At 40.6% G+C, this 22,670-nt stretch overlaps 1 protein-coding gene across 2 annotated transcripts in view; it reads right to left on the reverse strand.

The window, feature by feature from the left end:
- The window catches only part of LY75 (lymphocyte antigen 75), a 47,240-nt gene extending 24,794 nt beyond the window's left edge, over window positions 1–22,446 (reverse strand). For both annotated transcript variants that reach the window (XM_014954651.1, XM_014954650.1), the window contains exons 1-16: window positions 22,290–22,446; window positions 19,602–19,976; window positions 18,473–18,646; window positions 18,031–18,195; window positions 17,606–17,716; window positions 15,783–15,923; window positions 13,893–14,081; window positions 13,047–13,204; window positions 12,256–12,366; window positions 10,933–11,021; window positions 10,406–10,578; window positions 10,028–10,224; window positions 8,615–8,757; window positions 2,766–2,847; window positions 2,123–2,191; window positions 662–785 (exon numbers count right to left, since the gene is read on the reverse strand). In XM_014954651.1, coding sequence (XP_014810137.1) covers window positions 662–785; window positions 2,123–2,191; window positions 2,766–2,847; window positions 8,615–8,757; window positions 10,028–10,224; window positions 10,406–10,578; window positions 10,933–11,021; window positions 12,256–12,366; window positions 13,047–13,204; window positions 13,893–14,081; window positions 15,783–15,923; window positions 17,606–17,716; window positions 18,031–18,195; window positions 18,473–18,646; window positions 19,602–19,976; window positions 22,290–22,374 — 2,386 coding nt within the window. In that variant the 5' untranslated portion in view covers window positions 22,375–22,446. The remainder of the gene's footprint in view (window positions 1–661; window positions 786–2,122; window positions 2,192–2,765; window positions 2,848–8,614; window positions 8,758–10,027; window positions 10,225–10,405; window positions 10,579–10,932; window positions 11,022–12,255; window positions 12,367–13,046; window positions 13,205–13,892; window positions 14,082–15,782; window positions 15,924–17,605; window positions 17,717–18,030; window positions 18,196–18,472; window positions 18,647–19,601; window positions 19,977–22,289) is intronic.
- Window positions 22,447–22,670: the final 224 nt, after the last annotated feature.

Genomic DNA, 22,670 nt, shown 5'->3' on the forward strand with positions numbered 1-22,670 from the left:
GGATTTTTTCATACAAGCCTCAAAGTAGTATATCTACCCATGTCTCCCCACAACAAAAAGTTTCAGTCCTTGAAATGCATTTTAATGAACAATCAGAACATAAAAGCCTATTGGATTATAACACTTTTCATACTGCATGGAAAAACGCGGATCTCTGCAGCTATGCCATGCTGTTCTCTCGTACTCCTGCCTCTCTGTCTCACTGCAATGAGGAGCTAGTACACTGTTCTTACCAGAAGGCAACTAATTAGGCAACTAATTCACCTAAGGTTGAAGCAAACTGTACACCCAAGATGTCTGTGGTCATTTAGTTATAAACATTACCACGAAAGATTAAGTCCATGAATGCTGCAACTTGGTGAGTTTTACCACCTCTCCTAGTAAGAAGCCACTTCTCACTTCATCGGGCGAGAAACACCATGACAGCAGTGATACTGCATCCTCCTCATGGTCATTTTCTGATAGATCTTTGAATATTCTAAGGGTATGTCTGTTTGTACGTGGCATAGGTGAGAGATCTCACATACTGACCTTTTAACAGTTCAGAACGAAATGACAAAATATTGTTTGCAAAGTTTCTGTTAGGAGGTAATAACAACAACTCAGTGGTAATAAAAAATACACTATTTTATAGGAATAAACGGGCGTAACTGCAGTTTACCTTTTGTTATCTGACAGACCCATTCAAGTTTAGCTTCACAATCAAAAGGCTTGAAGTAGAATTCCAGGTCCCTGCCTTCATGGAAATAAAATCTCCAAAATGATCTCCGTGAAAACTGAGAGGTCTGTATAAAAGTAGAAACAGAGAACTGAGTTAGTGTGGCACAGGCCTCTGAAATGAAACTGTATTTAAAAGGTACTTTGGCAAAGTCAGTATATTTTACTGTGGTTTTAGTCCCACAAGTTATTTTGCAGAAAACGAGCAGATAGAACTTTAAGTCTTCAACTATAATTTTCCACAACAGCCAAGTTTGTGAGGCAATAAGGTAAAAGTCTTAAGATCATTCTACATACAAAAATCTCTTCTTGCAATGCTTCTTTGCATTTTTGTAGTGCACAGCACCTCATCAATACTTATTATTGAATTATCTGTTGCAACTTGCTGCCCTGAAATTATTCTCATTTCCACTTAAAGGAAGCAAATATCAAAACCAGCACTGAAATAACCTTTTTTATTTAAGATTATTTCTTACAATCAAGCTTAAGATTTGACATCCCTCTTGCTGATCTCTCCAATAAGGAGAATTTTTTATCATTCGCAGCATCTCCTTCAAACTTCTCTTGTCTAAAATTTTTAGTAGCTTAATGGGGACAGCTTCTCAGCCTAAGGTCATGAACACAGGAGAAGAGAATGAGGGGAAATGGCTGTGAACAGAAGCAAAGGGATGCAACTATCCCTTCCTTCAGTAAATCCCAAAAGCAGAGGTGCTTCTAATTAGGTTAAAAGAAGGGATGGTATTGAAATGATCTTATAAAAAGTCAGGTGATGCTTCAGGGAAGTTCAAAGCTATTTCAAAACTCATGCCATCAATAGTAAGTTAAGCAATGAAGAATGTAATTAGGAATTAAGCAGAGGCCTGCTATTTTGAATTATGAACTGACATAGCACTTACAGTCTTTTTCACGAGTAAACAAGGAAATACAAACAATAAACACAAACACATGCTCTATCCTGGCTACTGCATTCCCCTACTTTATGCTTCAAACATTTTCTTAATTTGCAGTTCAAAAAACTAATCTGGACTTTAGAAGTTTGTGGTAGAGCTCTGTTTGCTTTTTTGTTTTAGACTCTACATTACATCCTTAAATCTTACGTGTAATATACAAGAGATACGTATAGCAATAGAGAATAGCATTGTTACTGTAATATTTTGTAGTTCAAAATAAGTCTTATGAAAGGTTATCATTAGTACAGCACTTGGTTCATTAAAAAAAACTGCTTGAATAAGGGAAAACTGATAATAGGTGTAGACTGATAAAGGAAACACTAGCAACTTTTTCACTGTGCAAATAAATCATCTCTGCAGTCAACACAAATTCAATACATGGCTGGCAAAACTATTTTTTCCAAGTACTTCCAAGTAAAATTATGTATGCTGTTATTAAAAAACTTGAAACTAACCTTTAATGCAGCACAGTCTCTTGTATCATATTCATCTTCCAGATAATCGAGTGGCATAACACTAGTTACCTACAAGATGGACAGGATGAAAGAAATCATTACTTTATGACTATTTTTGCTATGGTAATCCCCAGAGACAACCATTCAGATCTGAGATCCCATTCTGTTTATCACTATTAAAATATGTGTTAAATAGCAGTTACTGATTCAGTTTTGAGTCTGCATACCTGTTATTATGGGAGAAGAGAGGGAAAGAACTCACATTTTCAGGTAAATAAATCCATTACAGTGAGGAAGATATTTTTTGAAAAGTCTGACATATCAAGGAGATGAACTGATAAACCCTCCTGTCTGCTGTGACACGAAGACATCTTGTTCTCTCCCCCAGTTCTTACCTGTTTACTACTATATTTCTGTTAAAATACTTTAATGCAATAGAGACAGAAATCAGGTTAACCTTATTAAAGATACATTCTTAATTGGAAATCTGCCTGGATGGCAGCTCTTAAGTGCATGATCTTCATCTGAATTATTCATCTGTTGAAGGATCTACCTTATTTTAATTAAAATATTTAACAATTTACTTTCAATCCATTCCAAGCTGAAATAAATCAGGACATAACATTTTCTGGTTAAAACTTACGGGTTTATCATCACTCCACTGCCAAGTTCCCAAAGAGTCTGGACTCCTCTTATTCATTCCGATCCATACCCATCTGTCATTGCTGTGAATAAAGAAGATAAAATCTTAGGCCAAGTATATGGTTCAGTTCATTTAACAGAAAGACTGACCTATGTCATGGCATTACTTAGGATCAAGCAGCAAAACCAAGGGTTTACCACTGCAAATTGCAGCAATTCAAAGAGAAAATGGGCGTAAGGGCTAGGACCTCTTCTTTAAGAAGGTCTGTAGGTTGCCTTTCCCTGACCATAGAGAAAACTAACTAAATCAAAATCAGGTAATTCATTTGTTCACTGCATCACCAATTCATCAGTTGCCACTTGATATAAAGGTCTAATTTCTAGCTTTTCTTCCAGAATCTCACATACAGCATTTATCTGGCTTGCTTCGCTTTCTCTTGTCCATCTCAGGTTGTCTCCCTCTACACCATCAGCTCAAATACACTCTTCCTCAAAACACATGAAAATTTCTACTCATACAGAATAACTGAATAACAGAATAACTAGCTTCGTATTTCCCTTAAGTTTGCCAGCAATATAAACAAGCCAAGAAACCAAGCACAGGCACATATTTCAATTATGCACCTTCAAAGAAGAGGCATAGACATAATAAATGAACACGTAACACCATTGACTCCAATGCTTGCATAAAAGAATGGCAATAGAAATTTTACTCCATTTCACAGGATTATCTTCAGAACTGTATTTTTTCTAGATTTTACTTCTTAGTTTTCCATAAATTGGGAATGCTTAAATTAAAAATTTCAGCTATACTGCAAAATACAAAGTTGTCCAAAAAAAATGGTTTACAATGTAAATACTTAAATCTGCAGTAGCAGTCCTTACTATTGTTTATGAATGTAAAGATACCGCAACAAAATGAAATGTGTGCTAGTCAAACTGTAAGGTTAGTTTTGTACTGCAACCTCTACTTCTCAAAGTATCAATTTTGTACTAGGTACTGAAGTTTATGATAATTCCCTCCAACGCTCCACCTTGCCCAAGAAAGGCAACAGACACTTTTCTGAATGATGGTATCAGCTGGAAGCAGCAGAGAGGAGAAAGACCATGAGTTTTCTAGGAAATCCCAGGTTATGTGAGACGCTACTGCAACAGAGCTGTGGAACAGGCACTCTCACCAATGTGCTCTGACAGTGATCATAAAGTATTGATGCCACAGCACAGGGATCTTGTAAAACTGTATTGGGAGTACTATTCCATGAATTCATGTTGTATCAAACACATAGAAGGAATATAGGATAATTGAGGGAATAAGAGTTTAGGTTATTAACAAGAATTAAGGATTTTATTGTTTAGCCTTGACAAAGAAAGACAGGCAAAGGATATAATTATTCTTTACAATATATTAGGAGAGTAAACCCCCAAGAAGAGGAGCTATTTGAGCAAAAACAACAGTGTGTCTGAAGGAACCACACCTCAGAAATAAATTTACGCTCAAAATTGGAAAGAGATGTCTGACCAGCAGAGGTCAGAGTTCGGAAAAGGCTCCCAAAAAAGTAGCGCTGACAAAGTTATTTTAGGACAGAACTTGGAAAGTTTATGAAAATAACTTTATTACATGGAGGCATGAACTCAGACTCAGGCTTACCTGCATAAGCAATGTTATGGAATCACAGGGCAATGTTAAGAAATTCTTGGTAAGACTGCCCCACTACCTTTCTGCACATCTCACCGTGAAGATGCTATGGCTGACAGTGCAGCAACAAACAACAGCTTAGCCCAGAGCATGTGGGCTAAGTACATGAAATCCAAGATGGGCAACAACATTCTATGTAGTAGGGTTCCCATTAGGAAGAAGAGCATCAGCCACCAACACATGTCATTTCTGTTTTTTTCTCAACTCCAGTATTAATTTTCTGATGTTGGTGTGGTCGTGAGATCACACCAGCGCGATCTTCTCATACTGAATAGCCTTTAGTCTTTTAATGATATCACTATGGAGCCTTTAAAGAGCCTAAATGCCCCATATCACTCCAGAGGGAAAACTGTGAGCCAAACGTTCACAGCTGTCAAGCAGCTAAGTGGCTTTTGGCAATTTGCCTTTAGGATTTTATTTTTCTGTGATTGTTCTTTCCAATTATGAATCAGTCACCGCTTAACCCTCCCCTCCTAATTGTCACCTACAGGCTTAGTGCACTTTAAGCAACTGATCATCACAAAGGCATATCTTCTAAAAAGAAAATTTGAGACACTCATTTCAAAAGGATCTGCAGTAATTACCTGAGGAACTAGAGCAATTTTTCAAAGTCTTTCAACTTGTATTTGGCTTTTATGTAATAAATAAAAAAAATAAATTAAAAAGTGTGTCAGGTCAAGAATTTCTCCAGCCTATCTCCCAATTTACAATTACTGGTCTGCAAACATAACAATGTTTTCTGGCTGACTGGGTATTTACGCATTAATGTACATTTTTTGCTTGTTTTGGAACTGTTCAGACACGAACATGAGTAATTCAGTAACTGCTACACTACCCTTGATAGAACTTTTAAGCTTAAGTAAAGCCCTTTGTTAGCCCTCTGAAATTAGACTATCACCTCATCACAGAAAAGAATTCCACCAACTATTTAAAACGAATAGGAATTAAGACTCTGTATTGCAACTGAGCCTGCAGCAAGGAATTTGCTTGTAGTCTACGTATCTGTCTCCTCATTGCAAAGCATTTAAAATTCATCCTATGGCATAGTATCAAAACGGATTTATCAGAGCCAGATTATTCTTTGAGCTACATTACTGGAACTGCCTCTAAAACCTAGATTATCTCAAGTTGTATCCTAAAAAATATATGCAATTTGTGCTTTACAAGGGACTCCACGCTGATTAACAATGAAAGACCACAAGTCTCCAGCAATCCCTGCAGAATACCAGTGGCTTTTCTCTCACACAAAACTAAAACTTCATAAAATTCAGTGTTGTGCAGGAGTGTATAAACACAGTTTAGATCAATGCGAAGGGAATATAAACCAGCAATTTTTCTACTGTCATATCCTAACTGCTGAAATAGAAAAATGATTTTTCCTGTCCCTTCTATCAGCTCCCACGCAAGATTAAGAGCCTAAGTAAAGTTACTGCAGCCTGTAGCTCGACCTAGTTCTCCAAAAAAGTAACACGTGTACATCTGGGCCAACTTGCTAATGGTGCAATTTAAGTCATAGTTTAATTTTAGGCAGTGCTCTCCTAAAAGTATATATGAAGCCTATTTGACCCCTGGCTCTTCTCTCCGTAACAGGCTACTGCCGCTACCTGAGCCCCCATCCTGCTGATCGATCACCTCCTCTTTAGTGAAAGGAAAGAGAAGTTGTATTAATGCAATTACTACAACTCACCTCTCAGCTTTACTGCAGTTTTGGCCAGCGCGTTGAGAATAAGATTGGTTTTTTCTTGCAAACTCAAGTGTTGGTGAGGCTTTCTAGACTGAGGACAGCTACAGCAGCAGAGCTGCGCATCCAAAAGGAAGGTGATTTCTTTCCAGTAAGGTGTCCTCACTGAAATGCTATTTTGAACTAATCCAAGCTGCTGCTCTCCTCGTGTCCAGCCTCGCTGCCAGCTTTAAGCTGCAGGATGCTCACAAACCCAGTGACTGAAAGGAACTGAACCGGATCTGTTCTGCCTGTAGCATGTCCCTCACCGTGAAAAGAGGTTATCTCCTATTTCTTTCAGACAGGGGAACGCTGGCAGGCAGATTTTATTTTCCTTTCCAATGGCAATCGCCCGACTTGGCTGGAGCAATGCTAGCTCTCATTTGCCTCTAAGGTGGAATCTGAGTAAAGAACAGAATGGACTCGGCAAGCTGCCCTTTTCCTGGTGAACCAAACTGACTTCTGCTAACATTTAAAAACAAACAGTTCTCAATGAGTCACCGGAGAACTGTGCAAGGGGAAAAAACCCGAAACCAAAAAAGCCAAGGTGTGGCTCCTTCCCCAAGCTGAAATGAGTGCACGGAATGAATAGCTTAGGTCAGAGTTTGCACTGAGTAAACGCAGGGAACACGGACAAACTGCATGCCAGTGCACTCCAGCAGCTAATCACAACTAACATTATCTTAGAATGGTTTCTCCCAGTTACCTAAATTATTTATTCTTGGTGAAATAGTTCACTTGATTTCCTCTTTTTCAAATGAGTTTATCTTCAGACAAGTCACCTTTCACTCTTGATCTCCAAAATACTTTATATAATCACCACCTCTCAGCAATTTCAAAGCATAACTAACTTAAACACTTCATTACGTTATCTAAACAAACAAACATTATTTAAAAGACTTCAAGCAATATCAAATACATAGCATTTCTGCTCAGGAAGTTCTGCAATGCTTGAAAAGGGCTTAACCCAGACTAAAATACTGCGTTTTGGGTTATACTGAAAACATGCAGTTACTGCAACTCTGACTGCATAGTCAATTTGTAATAGGCTCAATGTATTACCCCTTATTTAAGTTCTGGTAGAATAATACTGAAGTACTGTGACTTTTCTTTCTTGGGATAAGTTTGAGTTTTCTGAAATATGGGAACTACACTAGTACCGTGTGTCAGCTGACTTTCTGGAAAGACAGGAAGAGTCTCCACCTTTAAACTCCTAATAAAAAATTGCCATTAACTACAATTAATACCTTAGATGATCTGCAAGCTGAAAAGTAGTTCCAAGTACTTGTAGAAAGATAAGTTACTACTCTATTCACGTTTCAGAGTAGATTAAGTACACTAAAACAAAATTTGTAATTGCAGAACAGTATAATAAGATCTACAGCTAAAAATAACTTGTGCACTAATTTTTATTTCGGGGACTTCAGTCACTTTAGCAAAGGAGTCACAAGTGGCTTTCATACAAGCTAAACCATCTATATATAGAGCACACAAGTTTGTTTTTTGTCTCTTATTAACATAAACATTGAGTAATTTTCATGAGTTGTGCACTTCTAAAAAAAGTTCACTGGGTTTTCAAGAAGGCATCTCTGCAGTCATCAGGTTTTTAAATTTAATCACAGTGTTGTACGTTGGCAGCTTTTGAAATAAACCCGATTTAGTTTGTTGATGATAAAATTTAGATCATATAACTGGCAGCATTTGAGTTTAAGCTGGCAAAAGTTCTGAAAAACCATGCTGCCAATCAAAAAAAACATGTTACACAAGGATCTGACATCACACCAGTGCCTAATAAAGCTTTGCAGTGACAGTTCCTTTGATTAAAAATAGAGCCTTAGACTCATAAATTATGTAGCATTTAATTTGTTGATACCAGAAAACTCAACACACCCATCTAATGCCCATATCGTGTTATTGCAGTTATGCCAAATGGGATCTGTGCCAACCAGATTGCTGGACACTACATTATTCACGTTTTCAAAAGATAGCACCCAGAATTCAGGAAGCATTTCATGAATAAAGATGAGACCTATCTGAAAAACTGAAATAACATCTCATCTCTAAAGAACGTATCAGTAAAGAATAGGAACAAGTATCACCCAGTTGTGCCAAAATTCAACATAAAGAAGGAAACACTTATTGTAACAACAGTGACTTAAATTCACGTAATGGAAGATGCTCAAAGCAAATCCCTCTTTTCCTGCTCTCCCTCCAGTAATGCGAAACATTTGCCCAGGCCGTACTCCCTTGACATTTTCCAGGAAGGCAGTGACATGACCAGCGGTTCAAATGCCACATCTAGCTGTTTCTACTGTGGGAAACACAGCCACCCTACACTGTCTCATACTTGCCATTTGGGGTCAGCAGCAGTGTTTGTGATCTACTGCAGAACGCGACTGAAAATAAAAATTTTAGCCCCAGGCTAGTTTGTTACCTGATTATTTTTCTCAGGATAGAATGAAGCGCCTTGATTTCTTCCGAGTGACTAAAACTAGGCAGATGGCCTCCAAGCGCTTCACAGAACCTTTCTGCCTCTTCCCAGGTCCTGGTTCGCAGCACTCTTTCGCTGTGGAAGAACTTCACAACAGCCAAACATCAGAGCAGAAAATGACACAAGTGACAGTATTTTTAAAACAGTCCTGTACTACTCAAATATGGCCACCCCAGCTAGGAATGCATAATTCGTGGTTCCATAGGGAGAGAGCTTGACTTCTTAACAATTATTTTATTTTTTTCAGTTTGTTTGACAACAGCCAGACTCTGAAGTTTAGCTGACAAAATTTGTTTCAAATGCAACGTACTCCATATGGCAGGCTTTCTCTGTTTTTCTTTACCAGAGCGATTTTACAAAACAACACCCAACTCACTCCAAAACGGCAAGCCAAATCGTAGGGTTTAAGGGATGCTGTTCTTTCAAATTTACAGTGAACTGCAAAGCCCAGTTTTCACTGAAACCAGACTCGTTTGGATGCTGCAGGTGAAGAAAAGTTCTTTGGCACACCCTTTGCTACCTGCGTGTATCAGACTTGCAGGCTTGGCTCATACGCCTCCGCTCACACGTCCACCTGATGCCCTTGACTTCAGTCCAAGCCAGTTCCCATCAGCTGGATCTCTCTGCACAGACACACTGCACTTCGTCAACAAGAGTTTTGGAGAAGCTACCAGGGCCAGCTGTCACATCCCATCAGCCACAGGACAGCTATGCTGCACCTCAGCTAGCCCCATCCCTTCGGGGTCCTGGCCCACAGCCTTGTTGTTCAACCTGGGCTTCCCCACTTTGCTACATGAGCTGTTTACAAGACACGATTCTTTACGGACACTGGATCCACAAACAATGAATAAATAATCCAATAAGCAGCCTCAGTTTTAACTTGATTTGACTGTTAATAGGAAGGATTATTAGTTGTATTTCTAAAAACGAAGTTGTTCAAGCCACTTCATAGACCATTTCAGCTAACAACACAGCTGCTTACTTCCACTATTTACTTCAAAACCCGTAAAACACAACTGAGACTGCATGGTTTTTGATGAAGTTTGATATTCATATTCAAACCAGAGAAAATCCCACCTCTCCTATCTACACTCTTAAGGAGTATAGGGAGGACAAGGACAAGGGAAGGCGATGCAAAGCACTTTCCTTCCCTATTCAGGTGTCCCTTTTGGGAACTGGCAGAGGACGATGCCTGAGAACATCTGGCAGTCAACCTGAATCAACATGGACTCCTGCCCTCGCTGGAAACATCTCCGAAATACCCTTCAGAGCAGCTACAAGCCACAAAATGGCTAATCACACACTGGCTGCAAGACAATAACAAACAATTAACATTCAATAGGACCAACATTTTACCTTGTAGCAGGCAAGGCCGGATCCGTTGTGCCACCCAGGGGGACAGGGATCAGTTGGCTTTGGGAGCACTTCTGGCTCCTGGGGCAGCCCGATGTATTTTTTGCAGACGGAAAACGCTTTAGTGGTTTTGCAGTCCTTAGTTTCCCACTTTCCAAGAGACTTTCCACTGGGCATGGCCACACATCCTCCTGAAAACTCTAAGATTTAAGTCACCAGAGATACATTTAAAACTACTGGCTGGTTTTCCAAAAAATCCATAGATTTCTGAATGACTATTTTATTTCATCCTTGGAGTTCTGTAACACAGTACTCACGCTCCAATGCTTGTTCAGTGTAAAATGATAGCATTTTTACGTATTTTTTAATTGTTAAATTTACCTGGTTGCAAGGAATTCCAGTTAGTGTATGTCACAGCTTCAGGTTTTTTCCCATCCACTGCACCCCAGGAATATATTCCTGATTGGCTAATATCCTGCAAACCCGTCCAGAAGTACTTTTCTTCAACTTTGGTGTGTTTTCTAATTAGACTGTTTATAAATTCTTGTTCAAATCTGAAAATTCACAGATTAATTTCAGTCAATATTTGAAAAACACCTGAAACCACTGAGTCCATTTGAAAACCAGGTCTATTATTACACAAGCTAGTTAACATGGTTGTCCAGGCAGTTCCATATTCAGCCTGGGGTCAGGAGGCTGGGAATTCACATACTTGCAAGAAAGTTTACACTGTAGGTTTATCATTGCCACACTGTGGAAAACACGGCTTGTTAGCTCTCTGCAAAAGCAATTCTATCACTATTTTTTCTTTATAGGCTACTGATTAGCATACAGACTTTTTAATCTCTGGCAATATCTCCACTATCATACTGTAAAACATGCCCATAAATTACAGAGATGTGTTTTACCTGTTCATCACTGTAAGGTTGCACTGTGCTCCAAATGAAACTTCTGTTTTATAAATCCTGTAACAGTAGTTTCCATGTCTCTCCCACCCCTGGTTAGAGAATGAAAAACACGCTTATACATAACAGTCTAATTTAGGCATTATCTACAGGAGAGAATAAATCATTGCTAACATTGGCTGGTGCCCACAAGCTGGCACAGTGTATACAAGAAAGAAATACAGTGCATCACATACAAGCTCCAGTATCATCAACTCTCAGATCCACGGTTCTAAGAAATAATGCAACCGCAGGAATAAAACACACCACTGTTTTAGCTCGACTGTGCAGAGTCTTCTGACTGCTGTGTGCATTTAGAGAGAGAAACACAAGGGTGACAGCCTGGTCCTATTCAAAACAATAGGAGTTTTCATGCTGTTCCACCAACGCCAGGATTCAAACAGAGGAATAATAAGAGGGCATTACTAGTGTTTCTTTACTTCTGCAAAAGAATATTTTATACTGAAAATGTGTGAACTTACAAAATTCCTGTATTATTCAGATCTCTTCCCCTATATTTACACTAAGATTTCAAGGAACATTAATGTGTTACCTCTTTGCTAGCCTACCAATGCCACTGGTGTCTGAACAGCACAGAAGGCTGTAACTCGACATCCTGGCAGTCTCTGAAGAGAATGGATAAAAGTACTCCGAGGTTGTGCAAAAAGGAAGATAAGGCGTAAACACGTTTCCTGTTGCTGGCAATATGCCACACAAAAGCGAACCAAAGAACCCTGAAGTAGCTAGTAATACCATCCCAAGATTGTTCAAAACGGAAAAGACTTCAAGTGTTATTTATGCTGTAACATGTTATACTGTAAAAAACTGAAACAACCACCAACCACCCCCCCCACCTTTACTAGAGTCAAAGAACAAAAATGAGCCAAGTGAAGCGTAACAGAAACCTAATCTCATTTATCAATCTCTGCGTATCTTTATCTTGCAAAGAGCTTATCCTAAATTTTAAAACATACTTCAAGCAAAAAACACATAACAAATAGCATTAGTGATAACATATCTTATAAAGGCAACCTTTTCTTTTTTTTCTCCAAACAAATAAATGCAACATCTCCTGGGTCCAAGCTCATAATACTTTCATTAATAAACAGAGTGGTAATACATCCAGAGCCTGCTTAGGCGACTCAGAATTTTGGCTCATGCTATATAAATGTCCTTTTTCAGCAAAAATGTTCCATGGATTTCATTGTACAGGCAAGAAGGAAGTAAGTAATTTTACACCGGTTTCTGAACCAAGTGAAAGTAAAAGAAATACAGGCTTCCTATTACCTCTTCCAATGAACAATTTTTATCCGACTTTGTTTCATTCAAAATCACTCCTTTTTTCTTGCACACATATTTCAATTTTTCTTCACAAGATTTGACTCTCCACTGTCCCAACTGTGATAAGGAAAGGAAAAGAAAGTATTTAAAATTCTAAAATCTTTCCATTTTCATAGTGCAGGGGCTGAGTTTTCACAAGTGGGAAATCCAAAATGCCTCTAGCAAAAATACTGCGGGCGGGCTGTCCTGGATGATATGCATAGATGCATGTTTGGAAGGGAGAGAGAAAGCTGACAAGTGCAGAGATAGGAGGATTCTGGATTGCATCCGAGAAGGGAAGAAAAGGCCAGTGTGGTGCCAGCTCTCTCGGCTCAGGGAGGGGATGGGTGCAGGGGCTGTGCTCAGCTTGCTGCAGAGGCGGGGAGGAGACAGCTCGGAGCAGGGCACAGGAGCTCCATGCCAGCCCAACAGCACAGCAGAGAGATGCTTGCCCCAGTTTTCCACTGAATCCTGGAGACTGCTGGCTGGCCAACAGCAGAGGCACTCCCAGAGCTGTGACCAATTTCTTCCATCCTTCACAGTACACAGCTACCAAGTGTCAGCTAAATAATTTTTAGAATTTTGCTTGTAGAAAAACGGTTAACTCAATTTTAAAGATTATTCCAAAAAAAAAAAAAAAAAAAAAAAAAAAAAAAAATCAGTTATCTCCTTTACCTTCCCCTTGACTTTCACACACATCAGTGTTGTTTCTCCTATAACAGAAAAATAATTTAAAAAACCCAACACTGTATTCCTACCTCGCCCGAATACGACACACAGTTGGGAGTGCTGTTAAAAGGAACTTTTGGTTCATTCTGATCCCAATATGTAAAAACGACTGCTGAGCCATCTGACCATTTGAACAAGGTTGGTACATCTTCATTCCTGAGACCCATCCACATTTCTTCTTCAGCATCTGTAATTTAAAATTAGGACAATACCATAGTTTCAAAATAATATTCAAACTAATTGGAAAGGAAAGTGAAATCAGCAAAATTAAGTTTTTATCACTATACTGCACAGCATAAATCCCACAATTATTTTTTTTTCTTACAGCAAGAAAGGGGATTTGAGACAAGTACAGTATATATAATATATACGGTATATTAACTTATACAGTATATAAGTATATATATAACTTATATTCATGAATATGAGCAAGTTTCACAGAGAAGGTAACAAATGGGAAAGAAACCCAAACAGAAATAATGAACGCTCAAGCAAAAAAAGCTCAACCAAATTTAGAGTGCACACAAAAATGTAAGACTACAGAGTACAGACAGCATTTATTAGTTCAGTGACCCAGTAGTCAAATATTGACCCAACTGTCTATGATTGTCTTTGAATGAGAAAATTAAACACAAGGTATTACGCAACTAGAAGTAGGTTAGCCCAATAAATAAATAAATAAAATAGATCAACCCAAAACGAGAGCTAATACAGAGGGACTGAACTTGAACAACAACGCTCAGCACTAGCCTGGGTACAAGCTCAGCATTAGCACCTTCATTTAAAAGCTAGAGGTTACAACAATGGTATGCCACAACATTGAAAGGGGTTTGCAATTTATGGTGCACGGCACCTTTACAAGCACCCCAACTCACCATTATGAAGCTTTGTAACAACCAGTTCGACATCTGCTAATGAGTGTATGCTGATGAGGTTACTTTTGTTGGCTTTGCAGGACTCCTCTGCCGCACTCCAAGACGCCTGGTTGTCCAACAGCCTGTAGCAAAACCCATTGTGGGGAAGCCAGCCCGAATCACAGCGAGTGTCCAAGTGGCTCCAAAACTCTAACAGTGAAGAGAAACGGCATTAGAGGCTTTTGGTTTACATTGGTTAGTGCAACGGGTTGGCACTTTCTTCACGTTTTAAACCCAGCAGCACCTTGAAAACAGCCAGAAAGCAGCAATCAGAATGCATTCACATCTCTTCAGGGCTAATGTTTTAAGAAAGGGTCACAATTCAGTCAAGCAAATAGACTTGACTGAGAAGCATTACGGGGAGTCAATAATGTTTTGGTCCATGAGGTACGCAGAAGCTGAAAGAAGTTAGTGGGAGTGAAAGTAAAAAGCTGGAATGAATTATCCTGAGCTGGTCTTAGCATAAGTGAAAGGTTCAGAAGTAATTGTAAGCAAGACTTCAAAAGCAATTAAAGGCAAATCAAGTTACTTCACTGAAGGACAGCAGCTTCAACAAAACGTTGCTTGTTTTGTTCTGGCAGGAGTTTGCACTTTTATAGGGCATTATTATCTATACACAGTACTGTGCATATGACCAATTTTGAATAGTTCGAATGAAACAAATTCTTAGTTTTAAATATTTTTTCTTCTGAAAACTATGATACTCAAGAATTCAAACTGGTTTTAATGCACACTGAAAAAGGTATATACTAACAGCCTCTCTGGTTCAAAATACACTACAAAGTACTCCAAAAGAATTTTGGTTTTTAATTAATAACACACCATATGAACACTTGTAACAACTCTACATACCCACTAAGGAGCAGGTAAGGGTGATTAATTGACAACTTGTTTTCCAGGGAACATCTGAAAATCTGAACCAGTTTAGTTAAATTTAAACTGCTTACTAATTTTTTTCTTCAAAGGCACACACCTCCCCTGGGGGAGCAGGAGGGAACATGCTTTAGCCAGTTACACGCCATGACACTTTCCACCTCCAGGATGCTGCTTCATGCCTCTTATCCCCTACTGCTCCACTCATCCGAGGGCAATCACCTTCCAGTAAAAGTCTTCCCATGAGAGCCCACAAGCATGAGCCCTTTAAACTGGGTAAGGCCAAAGCAACACATGGAAGAATATGCCATTTGATATGGGAAGGGTTGGACATGCAGGTGGAGGTAAATGGCCAAAAGCATGGAAGCTTATATAGCATATATCACAGCTGGACACTGTAAAAACTGAAGGACTGTATGTGTGTAGGGAGGAGAGAATAAGTATCTTGTAAGAGCTGTTATGGATCCAGTACAGATTACACACAGGGCAAGCTACTGACTCTTGCACTCCTATTTCCAGTGCTGAGCCTGGTTTCAAAGGATAGTAGTCATTTAACTACTTCTATTTGAATTCAACAGAGTTTGAGCCCCCAGGTAGGTCCCATTTTGCACAATACACACCTAGAGTGAGAGAAATGGAAAGCAGAGAGTTCAAGGTGCAACTGCCTTTTCCAGACTTTCAGTAGCACAGGAAAAAAGGCACAAGCCATGGAGGAAAACATGATGAAAAGGGTAAGATTGGGCTGGGAAATGCTTTACATGTGAATGAGAAAGCTGCAAAAAACGGTAACTGTCTGTGATGCATCATGTTGACACTGAAGATACAGAGTTTGCCTCTGCTCTGCTAAAAAAACCAAAGCTGTTGTGAGAGTGTTTTGGCAGAGATGCCTAAGAAGGCTTGGGGAGGGGAAAAAAAGAGTCTATAAGTGACCATTACACTCATATTAACATACAAAAACAAAAACGCAAGCTGTCCTACCTGGGAGGCTTGAAACTTCCTGGAGTGACTTCTTGCAAACATATGGAAGTGGAGTCCCACAGTGGTAACTCTGCCACTGGCCTGAGGCAGCGTTCATCACCACACAGCTGGTCCCATCCAGCGGGGACAAACTCTGCATGTCTATAGACAGGAACAAATAAAAATAGAGGAGCACAAGTTATCAAATGGTAAAGCAGTGAACTGTTTTTTTCTATTGCTTTTTAAAACAAGAATAATATACTGTGCATAGTACAGCACCTTGTATTTGAAGAACATAACTTGCTTTGAATGAAGGCACCTGTCCTACCATAGCTCCCACAGAAAGCTTTCTGTGTGACAGAAAGTTTCAGAATCAAGGAATCTGGACTTCTTTTCCAATGTTTAATCATAGAACCAGGAGGAATGTTCTATTTACAATACAACAAACCCTTGAGCTGAGCACTTTCCCAGACTAGAAATATCTCAGGGGAGAACCCTTTTCGCAGCCCTGAGTTTCCTTTGGCAGCCCCTTTCCAGCCCCACTCCAAACACAGCTCTGCACTCCTTCTCTCAACGTGAACCAGAACCCTTACCTTCACAGAAACCCGAGACAAGGCCCCAAATTAAAAACATCACAGAGGAGCACTCTTTTTCGCAGTCCCCAGCAAAACGGTGCTTTTTTGCTTTCTCTTTCTTTGAGCCCTAGTGTCAACCTGAGGTGTCCCCCACGGAGAGCACCCCAGCTCCCCCTGCACTGGCTTCATCTCAGTCTCACATAAAGGCTCAGGGTGGATCCTAGTTCTTCATGGGAGAGTACAAGGGAGACAGAGCCAGGCTCTTTGCAGAGGTGTACAGTGAAAGGACAAGAAGTAACGGGCACAACCTGCAGCTAGCAAAATTCCTGTTAGACACCAGTAGTATTTTTCACAAGAGGGATAGACAATAGTACATCTCCCATGACTGCAGAATAAATTTTGCCACTGCAACTCGGGATAGTCTAGTCTCTAGCTCTGCATTACAGTCCCACAGTGCCAAGCAGCAAAAAAGTCCTTAACCTTTCCAAAAAAGACAGGCCACATTTGGAAAACCTCACACAAATTTCTTAGTATAGCTTAGTATAGAAACCACTTCTTTTCACGCAATTCACGTTGAAAGACTATTCTAGAAACTGAAGGAAAAAAAAAAAAAAGAGTTCCCCTTTAAAAAGGTCAAACTCAGCTTGAATGACAGACAATATTAGCTTCAGCATTGCTGATTATTATTCCTCCAGGATTCTCATATATACATATTTGTGGTGTATTTATGAGAATATTACAAATACATGCTGAAAATTCTGAACAAACAAGACTCTCACCAATTCTACTAGGAACTTGGAAGTAATTAAAAAAAGGTTTTTCAAAGGTTTTAGACTTCTTTCATCTTCACCTCAAAACGAATTTAAGGAACCTTAAAGTTTAAAAACAGAAGTCAGGCTTCTCAGTAATGTCAGTCCTTGTACATACATCAATAATTTTAATATTTGAGGGAAGTCAATGCCATCTGTCAGCAGGAGGAGAAATTTAGCAGCTAGGTGTAGATCCTTTACTAAAATGGACCTCAAAGGTACTATTTAAGGTTCACCTTTTTAGAGATTTATTAACCTAGTCATCCATAAATATACAACAAGTACAGAAAGATTCATTGGGTAGGACGAACAGAAGCTTCCAAACTTTTAAGAGAAATGGAACAATGATTATTTTGATGAAGTCTGATAGAGAAGGGTAATTAAAAAAACAAATAAAACAGCAAAGCAAAACACTAGTTAGGGTTGTGAAAATTGCTAACACCACCAGAAACATCATTACCTGGATGCCAGTTGAGAAAATTCAAAGGTTTGTGATCTGACCACTGCCAACCTCCAGAAACGTCCAGCTGATTTAAGCCAATCCAAAAGATCTCAGCAATGTCATCCTTAGCTGAAGAAAAAAATTTTAAATTTTTTTTTAAAGAAAACAATTAGTATAAAATGCTTATCCTTTATTGGTGTCCTTTAATTAAAAATGTGATCTAAAAGGGTATGCATTAGAGGAAAGATTGATTGCTACAATAATCGGACATGCAAACTTTCTTAAACTGAGGAGGAATTCACCCACACACATCTTCCCTCCCAGTGCCTTCAGATGTTTGTCCTTTGGTTCTGTTTTCCCAAAGGCACACTCATAATTCCTCCAGGCCAAGCCCAAACATCAGTGAGGGCGATTTCATAACATATGCGAATAATTACACTTACCTTGTATGTAACTTAATTCAGATGCATTTTGGATGCTAAGTAGATCTCCCCCTTGCCTTTGACATGAAATATAAGCTTCCTTCCAAGAAAGAGCAGACTGCGTATTAAACTGGTAGCAACTTTCAGACCCTGGATCACGTTCCCAGATATCATGACAACCATCCTCTGTTTAAAGAAAGTGAAAGATACTTGTAACTACAACTATACTGAAACATGGTGAAAGTTTCAAAGGAAAAATTATAATACTGAAGGTCTATCCATTTTTATATTGGTAATCACATGTCCTGCAGAGTGAGTGTACACTGATTGTCCTGTCAACACTGCAACAGAAAAGGCACCTGCTTTTACCCAGCTTAACAGCAACATGCTACACCAAGGTGGAGCTGTACATACGTGAAGTGACAGAATGTTTTTATGACGTCTATTTAGAAACCCAACGTGCCTGGTTGTAAGCAGATTCCCCATTTTCCATCGCGAGCATAATCTTCAGTTGTGGCACACCATCTCCCTCCTGTATGTGTTTCATCCTGAACGCAGTCATGATGCCACGTCTTGTTGTACAGAAAGGGGAACTCGCAGGGTTTTCCGTAGGAGTTCCCGTCTTTGGTATAAATCTCTGCAGGGGGGGAAAAATAAAGAAATAGATACAAGTTGTCTAAGGGAGTAAAGGACAGCAAATCAATGTTACTGCTTGTAGAAACGTTCTTTAATTACACTGCAAATGTAATGACCACACTTGTGGTCTTAAAACACCCTATCTTCTCGTTACAGATAATGTACAGCAAAGAGACCTGAAAGAAGTGAGAGGAACATACTTTTCTGTACTTTTTCTTTTGAGTGGGGCATAACACGGCATAAAACTTGCTTCCCTTTTCCTGCTAAGTCAGTGATAAATACACTGTCCTGTTAAAATCCAGGTGGTTTGCACAGAGTATGAAAGAACAAGGCTACAGAAATCAACATGCACAGGAGAGGGAAAAAATTTCAAACTGGAGCCTACTGGGCTCTTCAGACTGGCCACTTTGAACAATTCAAATACAAAGAAAATTCAGCTCTTAAACATGGTAAAGCAAGTTTTCACCACTTCTTCCAGCCAGCATGAGCTTTCAGAGGAGACGAGCTTCTATAACAAGCGGACAGACAACCAGATCAAAGCAGATGGCTGGTTCCCCACAGTCCAACAGGCTGCGAGCTACCAGCACACACTGAATTTGAGTGTACAGCCTGCCAACAGCAAAATTCCCATTGCTGTGAAGAGGACAGTGTCAGTTCTGATACAAGGTGGTTGATATTTCATAATTAAATAGGCTCCCACTAAAATATGGGTGGAGGGATTTAAACTTGCTAAGAAAGCCACTCAATAACAGAACTTCTGCAGTTCTGCATATTTCTTTTTTATTAAAAGTGGTTGAAGTTTCATGCCTGAGTATCAGTATCTCTCTAGAGCAAAAAGTTCTATCGCTTTACTGACCAGTCTTTTCATACGATTAATTTTAAGAATTTATTGACATAGAGCAAAAAGCCCTTAACAAAAAAATAAATATATTCTCTAAATCCCTGTGCAAACTTACCATGGTAAGGAAACCGACATATATCATCAGAGGAACTGTTGCTTCTCCACTGGTCTGTTGCATTTATGCTTGCAGTTACATAGGTACTCTTGATAGTCACTTTGTACTGAGATGCACCAAGGATGGAAGCATCAGCACATCGCCACCACAGCATTAGTTCTGAGTTACAATCAACCATTTTCAGGCGAGACGGTGATTTGGTGAATATATCCAGTCCCAGGCACTGCTTGGACCCCAAATGAAAGAGGCGATTCTGGGATACCCATTTCCATAAAGCTTCACTTGTCTCCTTGCAGTCATCTATCACTATCCGTGAGTTTTTAACTTGTATGCATTTGTTCAGTCTGTCATGGCGAATGGTAAAAGCATCACTGCCTGTATAAGAATAAACAAACATCCACATATGGGTATGATTCAATATCACTTTCACAGGAAGTTCATTTTAAAAAGTGTAATCACATTCTGATACATGCTTGCAAAAGAGTACAGCAACTGCTGTTTGTACATTACACTCTCTCTTTTGTATATTCCACGTAAAGTGCATTTTTCCGGCTTTTTAGTGAGTATATGTCAGGGGAGGCAAAAAAAAAAAGATCACTTTCAAAGTTATTATCAAGTGAGGGAAGATAAAATGAGGCTGTCTTCTAAGTCCAACCCTATCCACAAGAATTCTTCCTTTAATTTTAAACACACACTGATGGGATCAACCCCTGATTAATTTTGCAAGCTTACTAAGTAAAGAATCTTGTCTTCACACCTATCTGCAAATGCAGTAACACACATCAGGTACCATAAAATATAATTATTAATAATCTTCACTTAGTAAGCACTTTTAAAAAAAAACCCAACTATGTATCATATATGATACACAGCACGATAGGCTCATATATGAACCAGTCTGTGGATGAAACTGCAGTATTACTAAAATAGCTGGCACTGCTTTTGGGAGAGACTTTTAGAATGATTATCCCACCAAAGCCGCCACAGAAAGATTAGGAGTATCGCTTTCAAAATGATACAGGAACCCTAGTTTCATTTTCTGCTGTGACGTAGCTTGTCATTAAGAAGACAAAAAAAAAAAAAAAAAAAAAAAAAAAAAAAAAAAAAAAGAAAGTGACAAAGCACAGTATACAATTCTAAAAAGATACGGATCACGCTACTGATATAAGCTGACACCTCTGCCAGTTCAAGAACATCTCTATGACAAGTGGCAGTAGGTTTAAGCTAACCAAGAAAATAAATGCCCTAAAACTATTTCTATACCACAGCAAAGATGGCCCCGGAGTGTAAAGCTTTCACTAACGAGGCTGAATTGGTCCTTGGCTGTCCCAGACCCACAAGTCTATTACTCTGCTGTTTCAGTAAGGAATCTGCTGAGTAGTGTTTTGTATTTAATAGTAATGCACTGTCAATCACATTCCTACTGCGTTTTTTTAATATGACTTAATAATAGGTTTGGCTGAACAGCAAGGAAAATATTCAGTGATGTTATGCAGTGAATTTTACCACTACTTCTCAGTATACTCGTCAATTTTCCACTGTGTAAGTGCCAAATTGTATCTAAATAGTACTGAGCTGGTCAAACTGTAAAGAAGAATCTCTAAGTCAGCCACCTACTGGAGTGACTTTTCCTAAATAGCACACTTCAACCAACTGTCTCTCTCCTCCTCTCTATTCACAAAATAAGACCTTTTAACAACCAAACTTCCTTTTGTGGTAGCTTTGCATCCTGTACTTTCTCAGCACCACATCTGCTTTTAAGTGTCTTCTCTAGACTTTCTTCTCCTTTTCCATTTCTTGTAACGTGTTCTCTCTCTCTCCCCAGGTCTTCCCCCTCCCTCATTCTTCTTTCACTTCTTCCCCCACAACCCTCATTCCGACATCAGGAAGCAAACCAACTTTTTCAAATTTCCCCAGGAAAACTGCTGATGCTGTCTCACCACAGCCCTCCGGACAGAAGTTCATTAATAGGGGCGGCTCAATTACGACAGTTAAACCCTCCTGCGTGAAGTTTTACCTGACATCCTCAGCTGCAAAACCAAGCCTGGTAACTGTCAAAGGACACGAAAATAGGCGAGATGCGACTTTTTAGCCAGGAGCCAAACCCGCTCTCCCCCAGCTACCGGCTCTGCCTTGCAGCAATCTGCCCAGCACCGAACTTTTCCACCTGCTCCCCGACAGACGGGGTGAGCCCCCCGGTCCGAGCACAGAGCTGAGAATGACCCGCCCGAGCTCCGGTAATTTTGGGCGGTAGGAGCCCGGGGGTCCGCCCGCTCCCTCCGGCACCGCGGGCACCAGGAACGTGGCAGCCGGGGGCGGCGGGGCAGCGGCCGGTTTCGCGACGCCCCAGGGCGAAACTCAGTCTCCGGGGAGGGAGATTTGGGGTTGGTTTGGGGTTCGCTGTGGTTTTTGGTTTGTTTTGTGTTTTTGAACTCCCTCTTTCGCTCCTCACTTGTAAGTTTCCCACGTTGATTTCCAGGCAGTTGGACTTTGCCACCTAGCGCAACGCCCGGAGCTGCCGGGAACCGGCGGGGCGGAAGGCCCGTCACCGCTCCGCCTTGCCCCCCCCGCCGCCTCAGCAGCCCACCGGCACGGAACAGGGCCCCTCCGCGCTCCTTACGCCGCTGCGCACCCGCGCTGCGCCTCAACCCCCTCCGCGTTTCCCCGCAAAGTGGGCGCCCGGCTTACCTGAGGGGTCCCGGTGGGCGGCGCAGCAAGCGAGGAGGCAGACGAGGCCGTAGGCGGCCAGGCAGAGCCCCGCCGCCCGCCTCATGTCTCCCGCGGAGCGGCGCGCAGGCTGCGCGGAGCGGGCGCGCTGCCGGCCTCGCTCCTGCCGGAGCGTCGCACCCGCCGCCGGCTGGCCGGGAGGGCGAGCGGGAGACCTGATTGGCTCGCCCCGCGGAGCATCACTTGTTGCCAGGAGAAAAGCGGCGTCGGGTTTACGGTGAGGGCCGGGCCGGGGCGGGGCGGTGCCGGGTGTGAGGGGCAGAGGCGGCGGGGAAGGGCCGGGCCCGGCCGGAGAGGGGTTAGGGCTGAGGGGAACGACACCGCGGGGAAGGGCAGGGGAGG

Source organism: Calidris pugnax, unplaced genomic scaffold (assembly GCF_001431845.1).
Source record: "Calidris pugnax isolate Ruff unplaced genomic scaffold, ASM143184v1 scaffold103, whole genome shotgun sequence".
Classification (NCBI taxonomy): Eukaryota; Metazoa; Chordata; class Aves; order Charadriiformes; family Scolopacidae; genus Calidris; species Calidris pugnax.